The sequence below is a fragment of the Schistocerca gregaria genome, chromosome 4 (assembly GCF_023897955.1).
Source record: "Schistocerca gregaria isolate iqSchGreg1 chromosome 4, iqSchGreg1.2, whole genome shotgun sequence".
Lineage (NCBI taxonomy): Eukaryota > Metazoa > Arthropoda > Insecta > Orthoptera > Acrididae > Schistocerca > Schistocerca gregaria.
The window spans coordinates 653,359,704-653,370,972 of NC_064923.1; the positions used below are offsets into that span (position 1 = coordinate 653,359,704).

The following is an 11,269-nucleotide window of genomic DNA, read 5'->3' on the forward strand; positions in this document are numbered from 1 at the left end:
CTGAAATAGTTACAGGAACAGAAAGCTGGCTAAAGCTGGAGGTAAATTTTGCTGAAATTTTGAGGCGCCAACAGTCGTCAGAAAGGGTGGATGAAATAAAGTAGGTGGTGGTGTTTGTCTCAGATACACAGTAGCTGAACAGTTAAAAGGAAACTGGAATCTCGTTACAAATAAGTACTCCACTCAAGCAGCTATAATTGCTGGAGACTCCAATCTGCCCTCGATTTGTTGGCGAAAATGTTCGAAGCCGGTGGTAGACGGGAACTATTTTCCGAAACCGTACTAAATACTTTCTCTCAGAATTACTTGGAACAACTAGTTCATTGGCCCACACGAATTGTAAACGGTTGCATAAACAGGCTTGACCTCTTAGCCACAAATAATCCTAATCAAATAGAGAACGTCATGACGGATACAGGCGTTAGTGAAGTCTAGGTCACTGTAGCGAGGCTTAAAGCCATATCAACCAAAACCACTAAAAAAACGCAAAATATATCCATTTAAAACAGCAGATAAAAATTCGCTTGATCTCATACTAGGAGTGACTCTAGATTCCTTCTAAGCTAGGTACATAACCGTAGCCCAGATATGGCTGAAATTCGAAGGTGTAGTATCAACAGCAATAGATATTGACATGGCATAAGTTAATAAGCGACGGGACTGTTACACCGTTGTACTGAAAACATCAGAACACTGTTGCAGAAGCAACGAAAAAAGCATACCAAATCCAGAAAAACGCAAATCCCCAAGACTAGCTGAGTTTCACGGAAGCTCGAAATGCAGAGCGGGCGTCAATGCGAGATGCTTTCAATAGTTTCCACAACGAAAGTCTCGAAATATTGTAGGAAACCTAGAGATTCTGGTCATATGTAAGGTACACCAGTGGCAAAAGTCGCTACCGTCACCGCGCGATAGCGATGGAAATGTTTGGGATGATGGTGCCGCTAAAACGGAGTTACTACATAGTTTCCGTAGTGTCTTCACGAGAGAGGATGAAGTAAATATTCCAGAACAAGTTATGTGTTGCGAAACAACTGAAATCAATTAAGGCAAGTCTTCCGGTCCAGATGGTATACCAGTCGGGTTCCTTTCTGAGTATGCAGACAGAATAGCGCCTTTCTCAGCGATCATATACAACCGCTCACTTGGCGAAAGGTCTCTTCCTGAAGACTGGAAAGTAGAACGGGTTGCACCAAAGTTCAAGAATGGAAATAAGAGTAACCCATTGAATTACAGACCCAGATCACTGACATAAATGTACTCGAACATGATGAATGACCTTGAAGAAAATCTCTTGATACATAACAAACCCGGATTCTGAAAATACCGTTCTTGGGCAGCACAACTAGTTCTTAATCCCCATGAAGTAATGACTGCTGTCGACAAGGGATCTCAAATCGATTTCATACTAGGAGAAAACTTTTGATACCGTTCCCCACAAGAGACTGTTAATAAAATTGCATGCATATGAAGTATGGTCTCAGTTGTGAGTGGATTCGTGATTTCCTCTCGGACCACAGTTCGTTGTGATAGACGGTAAATAGAGTAGAACAGAAGTGATATCTGGCGTTCCGCAAGGAAGTGTCATAGGCCCTGTGGTGTTCTTGATTTACATAAATGATGGTGGTAACTTGAGCAGCCCCTTACACTTTTCGCAAATGACGCTGTAATTTACCGCCTAGTAAAATCATCAGACGATCAGTTCCAATTAAAAAAAATAGAATCTTTGTATGGTGCGAAAAGTGACAATTAGCCCTAAACATGAGTTCTAGGTCATCCACATGGGTATTAAAAGAAATCGTATAGAGCATTGCATAAATAGCACGAATCTAAGGGCTGTCAGTTCGACTAAATTCCTAGGAAATACAATTACGAGCAACTTCAATTGGAGAGACCACGTAGATAATGCAGTGGGGAAGGCTATACAGACTGCGCTTTGTTGGCAGAACACTTAGAAGATGCAAGAAACAGCATAGATTAAACTTGTCCGACCACCCTGTGTTGGGATAATGCTGCGCGGTATGGGATCCTTAAAGGGGTTCAACTGACTGACATCAAAACGGTGCACAGAAGGGCAGCCCGTTTCGTGTTACCGCGCGACAAGGGTGAGTGTCATAGATAAGTGAGTTGGGGTGGCAGTCACAACAACGAAGGCTTTTTTTTTTCTTCGACGAGATCTGTCTACGAAATTCGTTACCAACTTTCTCTTCCGAATGCGAAAATATTTTGAAGGTATCAATGTAGGGAGGAATGATCATAAGAGAAATCAGAGCTCGAGCGAACCCTCTGCCAGGCACGAAGTGTGAATTGCAGAGTAACCGTGTGGATGTAGACACACACCTGCCGTAGCGTAACAGCAGAGCGACATTCTCGTATGACGTCGAACATAAATTAACTGGGACAAAGAGGGATCCAGGTATTCTTTTTGCGTTCTCGTTAACATCACAACGGAAAACTGGACTAACGACCACGATGAAACTGCCAGGGCCCAAAATACAACTTCCATGTGGGAACTTGACACGTTGTTCAACATTACGTTAGACTGCCACCGAAATTTTCATTCCATCATAACCGGTAGTGTCATAAACCTACCTCCTGTAGCCACCGAGAATGTCGGCTGTATTTTATACGGACAAAATATTCATTATCTGCAGCAGTCGTAAAGTAAAAGGACTAGAGACGGCGCACTGCAATATTTGCTCGGTCGCATCAATTCGAGCAAACGGGCTGGTAATGCGAAAATGTTAACCAGTTCACTTACGTGTTGAAAACGTATAGGTCCACCAAATTACAGAAACTGAAAGAACAAGAGAAGGAATATGAAATGGAGACAGTGTTCCTGGTGTACTTACCGTTACGTGGTGAATCAAGACTACTGAAAAGTTTTGTAACTACCGTTTCAAGAGCATTTTAGAAAGTGTTAAATTTGAGATGAGGGATAACTCAGTCCTTCGGACAAGGCACAAGTACCATGTGAACACACTGCTCAGAAATTTAGTGGTGTTGTCCTCGTATAGTTGTCTGGGATTTTAGCTATTAGCATCCACACACGGGTGCACGGTTACGCGAAAGTTGTGGAAGAGCTTTAGTTTCTAAATTTGGGTGAGATTGAAGTAAAAATAGGTGCACTGGATGTGGGAAACTGGTTGTAATGTGTTTAGGATTTCTGATAAATCAAATAACGTTAATGACACAGAAAATGGTCTTAGACGCAACATGGGATTGACCTGAAGCACATACACTGTTTAATGGACTAAGCGACAGGATGTGCTGAAATAAATGCCTCGAACGTCCAAAGGCAGGTATGCTGGACTCGAACTTCTCCGGTATTGCACCCAAACATCAGCTTAGCGACTTCAGTATGGAATATTCGGATGTAAATAGCAGTAATACAACTAAAATTCCTGCAACCAGCTACAAAACAAAATTGGAACCTCTGGTGCTCTTGGGACCAGGTGTGGCATACTCAGAATTTGCTGCTCAATACTTAGTTGCATTACTTTAGCTCACTGGCGCTGAATCTTCGTTAATTCGATACAAATTCCCGTCTCATTTCAGGTGGTGTCGGCACGGCACTCATCCAGCTTGCTCAGACCGTGGACGATGTGGAAGTTGTAGGGACAGCTTCAGAATCAAAGCACGAAAAGCTCCGTTCTCTTGGCGTGAAGCGGGTATTTCGTCATGACAACTATGAAACCGAAATACTGCAGAATTACCCTGAAGGTGTTGATATCGTGGTAAACACGAATGGTGGAAGCGATCTTGAGAAGTGCCTAAAAATTCTCCGACCTGTCGGGAAGTTGGTACTACTAGGTAAGTACAACAGAGAAACGGTGCAGTAACAATCGTGTTCGCTCTTACTACACTTAGCTTTTCTATGACGAGTAAGGGCTGTCATTATACCTTGCCTGAATATAATAGCTCACATGCCAGAATGCTTTACTCCATCTCGTGGTATGGTGCAGATCCCGTGTAGAAAAATTATTTTCGGTATCGGTTGAATACTTCCTTACATTAGTCTCAATTTCATAAATAAGACACTTCGCTAGTCCTTATTATCGTTGAGAGGCCAGTGAACTGCCACTGGTATGGCGTTGGGTGTGCTGTAATAACGATAAAGGGCTGTCAATGCAGACAGAGCAGCTGAAATTCCATAAATCGGAACGGAAGCTACGGGGACACACTCTCATTAGACTGATTTGATGCTATTGTAGTCTTTCCATCTCTGCGTAACGTACATCAACTATTGCCCTTTCGTATTTCTCTTAAACTGCCCCTGACTTACAAATTCTGTTCCTTTCGGCTCTGTCGTAGCTGATAAATCTTCGCCTTTCCTGCTGATAAGGGGTATCCATGGACTTGCATCTATGCTTCGTGTTTCCTACCCACTTGCCAACATTCTCAAGCAGAAACGGATTCCAAACGCCTAAAATTTTTCCCCCTTTAAGAAACTTTCGTAAATAGATCCACAGCCTTTCACAAAAGGCTTTGTCTATGCCAATCGGCGACTAATCAGTCACAATGATAAGGGGTTTCTAAACTGTAGAAAGTGCTACCAAATTCGATCTTAGTCCGTCCAGGATGAAATAATTAACGTATTTTTACAACCCATCGATTTAAAATAAAACTTCTGTGATAATTGAAATACCAGAAAGTGGTTTAGTTGCATCCATTCGGACGCGTCTATATTTATATAAATAAATCTTAGACTAAGTGTGGTAACAAGGAAACATGTCAAATAGATGATTTTGTTACCTCAAACTAAATAGGAATGGAAGTCTTACCCTACTGAGTAGGGCATGTACCATCTTGTGAAATAGTTCAATTGTCATGTTTTGGAAAATGGTTTGTGATAGCGTGACGTAGCAACTCGTGTAGAGAAGGGCGCTGTGTACTCTTCAGGATGAAAGCTACAGGTAGCGCTGAAAAAGCTTTAACAGTGTGACGACGGTAAAGTAGCCTCAACGGGGCATGTGATATGTCTCATACTCACACGTGGCTGAAGCGGGATGCCTTTACTGAGTTAGACCATAAAACGACTACAGGCCGAAGGCAACAAGAGTAGTCTGACCAGTATAGAAAGATGGTGATCCAATTGCGTTGGAGAGCAGTGTTGACGTTCTTCAGCCTGTTCTCAATTCGTCGAGTACGTTATAGATGCTGCTACCATATCCGCTGGCACCCCTGCAGGTCCGGGGTAAGAACAGGCCCGATGTATTCCTGCCTGTCTTAAGAGGCGCCTTAAAGGAGTCCCACGCTCTCAAGGGGGTAGTTTGGCCTGCGTCTGGAGACGGACGGTGCAACGACTTTCCTTTGTGGTCATTTTGGTTTTTCGCTTACTATGGCTTCTTCCTTAGTTTCCTTTCTTTGTCCTTCTCCCGCTCACTGTTTTCCTTGCCTTCTTGTCCACCGTGTGGTCTCCACCTCGGCGTTTGAGACAGTCTGTCCTTTCTCAACCTTTTTTTCGTATTTTTCTTTCCTCCCTTTGCTTGCATGGAGGCCAACCCAAGCGTTCGCACGCGTAGCCGGTTACGGGGTAAAGCGTAATTCCCCGCTCAGGTGTTACCTGAGCGCCCTCTGAGAGGGTCCTCACAAGGAACGAGCACGCCATCGGAGACTCTGTTAATTGTGGAGGATTCATCCGCAATGGATTTCTCTTCTCTCTAGACTTCTGCCTAAACACGGAAACTCGACCAGCCACCAGTGAAAAAAGTACTACCGCCTGCCCCAAAGTTCATCGTAGTTCCTCGATCTGAGGACGGAACAGATTTTTCATCTGTCACCCCTTTGGTTATTCAGAAGGGCGTAGATGCCATAGTCGGACCTGTCACATCTTGTACCAGGATGCATAACAGTGCTCTTCTTGGATACTAAGAGGTCCTTCGGGCCACACTCCTGTACACGTTCCCTTTTCTGGATGGAGGCTCACAGCCTGTGTGGTATCTATTCGATCACTCGACGGATTGACTGCCGAGGGTTTTCTCCTCGCTGAGCAGGGCGTGACGGCTGTCCATAGGGTCATGGGAAAGGTAAACAATGACCTACCGACCCGGACACTTTTCTGGACCTTTGATAGTGTTCAGCTGCCGTCCCGCATCAAAGCGGGCTGCCAGGTTACTTCTGTTCGCCCCTATGTCGTGACACCTACGCACTGCTACTGGTATCAGCGTTTTAACCACGCCCACCTGTCTTGGTCTAATGCAGCTAAATGCATTACTTTTGGCAGGGACGCCCATGAGGGTGACTGTCAATCTGTCTCCCTGCGTCAACTGTCAGGGTGACCATACAGCGTCCTCTCACGACTGCCACATCTAAAAGACGAACGTTGTACACAGGGAATTCGGGTCAAAGACGGTGTCCACCTCGGCTGCTCGCAAGCTTACTGCTAGTAGAAAGCGCACGCTGCTCCCAGCAGGTAAGTACAGTACCGTCCTCGCCTCTCCTCGGCCAGCGTACCAGGGAGGTATCAACGGACACAAGCGATCTGACCTTTAGCGCTATGGTGGTCCGTTCGGCTATTGCAAAGATCGCCAGGTCAGCGTCTCCTCTTCCTCCCGTCACCTTCATCAGCTTCTGCCAAGACTCCTACCCAGAAGTCAGATGCACGGGCCTTTAAGAAGGAACCGTCTCGTGAGGACTTCCTACGTACCCTGAACTCCCAGCCATCGACCAGTGCTTGGACTAAACGACCTTTCAAGAAGGCTCATGGGAAGAAAAGTTATCCTTCTCCGCCACGGCGAGTTTCTTCTCCTGCGACACCCAGCGTATTGCGGCCCTAGGCCGTCATCAGTTTCGCCTGGCCGCACTGGTGGTAGCCGAACATATGGCCGTTCACCGGCGGGGGAAGCTCCCCCTCCAGACCAGCTTAACATGATGGCCGACGAACCTATTAAAAAAATGGACGATGGCTCTCCGCCTATTGATGGAGGCAGCAGTGCTCGCAGGAAGCCAGGCCCTCGGCGGCCTTCGAGGCGATCCCTTCTTACCCTTTTCTTTTGACGATGGCACTTCTCCATTGGAATATTCGCGGCATTCGCCCCATCAGAGAGAACGTAAAGTTGCTGCTACGCTTGCACTGTCACCTCGTAGTAGCTCTCCAGGAAACGGAGCTACGCCAATGCGATCGTATTGACTTGGCACACTATGCATCTGTGCGTTTTGACCTACCCCCTGTGGCAGGTATTCCGGCTCATGGAGGGGTTCTGTTGCTGGTCCAGGACGGTATTTACTACGATCGCATCACATTGCACACAGATCTGCAGGCAGTTGCCGTCCGAATTACTCTCCCCCACTTTCACATTCCCATTTGTACGGTTTACATTCCATCGTCATCTGCCGTTACTAGGGCAGACATGATGCAAATTATTACTCAGCTACCTGCACCATTTTTTGTTGACTGGTCAATGCCCACCATCCCCTTTGCGGCTCTCCGTCATCCAGCCCGAGAGGCTCCCGGTTAGCAGACCAACCACCTCAATCTTGTCTGCCTCAATGCTGGCGCCCCTACTTTTCTTTCGGACACAACTCACACCTAACTTGCACATCATTTGAGTGGATAGCTCTTTGCGATACGTATTCGAGCGGTCACTTCCCTTGTTATTCGTCTCCTGCATCATACCCAGTCTCCAAGTTCAAGTAGTTGGAACATCTCCAAACCAGACTGGGGGCTCTTCTCTTCCAGGGCGACCTTTCAGGATGTCATCTGCTGATTCCATGAGCGCCATCCAGAGCCTGTGATATGTATCTGGTTCACCCTTTCGTGCACCGGATCCAACGCTCTCTTCAGCAGCCCGGTTCTGCGCCGGCGCCGTTCTGCGCCGGCGCCGTTCTGCGCCGGCGCCGTTCTGCGCCGGCGCCGTTCTGCGCCGGCGCCGTTCTGCGCCGGCGCCGTTCTGCGCCGGCGCCGTTCTGCGCCGGCGCCGTTCTGCGCCGGCGCCGTTCTGCGCCGGCGCCGTTCTGCGCCGGCGCCGTTCTGCGCCGGCGCCGTTCTGCGCCGGCGCCGTTCTGCGCCGGCGCCGTTCTGCGCCGGCGCCGTTCTGCGCCGGCGCCGTTCTGCGCCGGCGCCGTTCTGCGCCGGCGCCGTTCTGCGCGAATTTCAATACACAGCGCATTGATCTTGGCCTGCCATGTACTCTGGATGACGTTTTAGCGGATGATCCAGGAGCAGCTGCTCGCGTTCTTAGTTTTATCTAATTGACAAACCTGTCCAAGGACATTCCATTATGGTGTTTTCTTTTAATCCCTTGCTTGTTAGTGTGCCTTTTAGTGTTGTCCTTTTTAGTTTGTCACAATATTGTGCCTCGCAGTGCATTCATGATTGTCTGGTCGCTAATGACCACTGTAACTGTGTGCCCTAAAACCACAAAAATCTTCGGACTAATACGTTGAAAGCGTACGATGTTCCTTAAAAGCTGGGTGTAGTAAGAGTGCAGGTATTCACAAATGGCCCTTATCTTGTACTCCTTGTGGCTAAACCCAGTTCTCCTAAACAAATATTCAGTGGCTTACAAGGGTTGGTAGTCGGATCCGTTGTATCAGCTGTTTGCCGTATGCTTTTTAGCATAATTTGTTAATGACACTTTTTTCAGGGTCGAACAGCACAGCTACATACTCAAAATATACGTCATGGGGCTTAATGCGACCTAAATGGGATAGCGGATCGGTGTCCTCTGCGGATGTAGTTAGTAAAAACTACTGCATAGCAGGAGTGAACATTGGCATGTGGTTGGACCTTCATCCGGAGGCAGTGCAGCGATCTCTAAATGAAATATTTAAGCATTATTCCAGTGGCAAAATACAGCCCTGCATTCATGCTGTTCTGCCCTTCGAAGATGTGAGTACCCTGTGCTAAGTATTTATAAACTTCCTAGGAAAAAGTCTCCTCTGTAACATTTGGATACTTGCAGGTGGTTGAAGGCATAACGCAACTATGCAGACGTGAGAACTTGGGAAAAGTGATTCTGGAGGTCAAGCAGAAGGCAGCTGAGACACCAGCTGTGGAAGTTGAAACTGCGGTAGAGCCACAGCCAGGAGCAGTGGAGGAGGCAAAAGAAGCTGACCCAGAAGTTCAGAAGGAAGACTCCGCGCCTCCTGCGGAACCAACGGTGGTCGAACCCCCTCATCTGGAACAAGCAGAAGAGACGGTCGCAGAGGATACGACTGATGTCAGCGCGCCTTGATAAGGCGCTGCTGGGAATTTCAGGCTATATAGTGCCGTCAGTACAAATGCTTCAGCTAAAGTTTTAAGGTTTTAATGGCTCTTCGTGGTAAAACTTTTAACTGTAGCAATTGCATATTATCCGATGCTGTAAACTTATAAACCCAAATGGCACTTTCAATGAAGTTTATAATGAACAAAATTGAGCAGTGAGTTACTGTGTGAAACATCTCACCCCACATACTTCTCAGGTACTGAGCATGACGTACAGATCTGTACCGGTTCTCCGAAGGTAAAACATGTCAAACTTTAGGCAGAGTAATTTTAACCTGTAAAGCTAGACCAGTGTGTAAACCCAGCTAAGGTACGGTGAGTGTGCCAAACAGGTAAATGGACGACACCATCCGAGTGCTGGGTACTTCATAATTTTCAGATATTGTTCGTGGTGACAGAGCCATGTAAATTAACCTACTTTCCTTTGTCCAACTACATCCATTTCCGTGTCTGTTCACCATCTTGCAGACAATTTTTTTCTGAGATACCGCAAGATTTTTCAGATGACTTTCTTGGACTGTACGTTGCACATAACATTGCTTTTAAAAAAAAGATTAGTCTTAAAAATCAAGGAGAATGCTTTACGCCTTGGCATAGCATCCTTCAACCTTTCCTGTAGAATCAAACAGGGGTGCCAAACATACGAGATTAGAGCACCGTTTTGGCAATGACACTAACAACGAGAAAGTACTTCCTGGTAGATTCCGTAAATTATGAGGACAGTTCGAGAATCTGAGCTAAAATGATTATTTTCAAGCGAAAAATATTCACCGTTACTGCTTAAAACAAGTGAAGCTCGTTCTCTCACCTCATATTCTCAATTTTTCACATTGTTTACTTGTGTGAACAAAACCTCAAGTTAAGAGGTATTAATGCGGCTTCATTAGCGTTCGTGAAACAGTATCAGTAATGCTGTCCCACTTACTAGTGTGTCTGGTATCTGAACTGAAGGCTCTCGGTCGTATCATATTCTTGAGCATCTTCCTTCACCTGTGTGTTACTCGTTTAATCATTTAACATTCCAGTTAACGCCTTACCTCTTACTCATTCCTTCCACTTTCCCTAGATAGATAAGAAATATTGTGAGCATCTACCTTGATTCAAATGTTGCAGAGTCACTGGCATTATGAAATTCGTACAATGAAGTTTGCCCGATGCGGGAGTAAAAGGCATTCAGGTTTATTTCCGCTCTATTTCACTAGAAATAGAGGGAAAACAAGACCTCTGGAGTTGAAAAGCAAGACTACATAACGAGTAGCAACGGAGTGTAGTGGCCACAGGAGGTTAGGCCTTCAATTAGCGTCGGGACGCTCTTTGTGAGCAGAAAGATAGAGGTCGGAAGACAGTCAAAAACGTCTTGGCTAGATCAGTTGACGGCTGAAGTGTCTTTGAAGATGTAACACGTCATTTTATTCTCTTTCGCTAGGCAGTCTTGCACATAAATGTTAGCATGCCGTACATCTCCTTTACATTTTAATGACACTGGTTTTGGAAGGGATACACAGTACAACGTGCCCGACCAAATTCACTTTGATATATTTAAGAAGATTTTGTTCTTCACGTTCATCATTTGTTGCTGTCTACCTATTCAGCTTTTTTGCATCCTTGAAATTATTTTGAGCCTTAAGGAACTACACAGAAAACGCAGACTGTCGCGTTGCCACAGCAAAGCCCCCACACCCAAAACAAATCTGTGTTAAATCTCTTCATATTACTTTGTACATGATAAACCTCATACGTCCGTTCTGAAGGCTTCGTTTCCCTCTCCGTATCATTTTTGCAGGAAATCTTCAATCTGCGATATGTTTGCGAAATAAGTGGTATCCTTTTCAAATTTATATGCATCTACGGTTAACCTTATTGGGTTGTCTCAAATATGCATTAAAAATATTTTCATGTTCCATGAAGATAAGACGGCTTATCTGCATATGCAATACTCCACGCCAACATTTGTTTCGCTCTTATTGTTTGAGCCACAAGTCCCTCCTGTAAGGCATTAAGAAAATGGAGTATTGTACCAACCTTGTATCTGGAGTCAGCATTCGGTTATTGGTTGCA

General features: G+C 45.7%; 1 protein-coding gene across 1 annotated transcript in view; it reads left to right on the forward strand.

Moving 5' to 3' along the window:
• The window catches only part of LOC126267393 (synaptic vesicle membrane protein VAT-1 homolog), a 118,285-nt gene extending 108,915 nt beyond the window's left edge, over window positions 1-9,370 (forward strand). The window contains exon 8 of the mRNA XM_049972591.1: window positions 8,907-9,370. Within this exon, the coding sequence (XP_049828548.1) occupies window positions 8,907-9,179 (273 nt within the window). The 3' untranslated portion in view covers window positions 9,180-9,370. The remainder of the gene's footprint in view (window positions 1-8,906) is intronic.
• The last annotated feature ends 1,899 nt before the right edge of the window (window positions 9,371-11,269 follow it).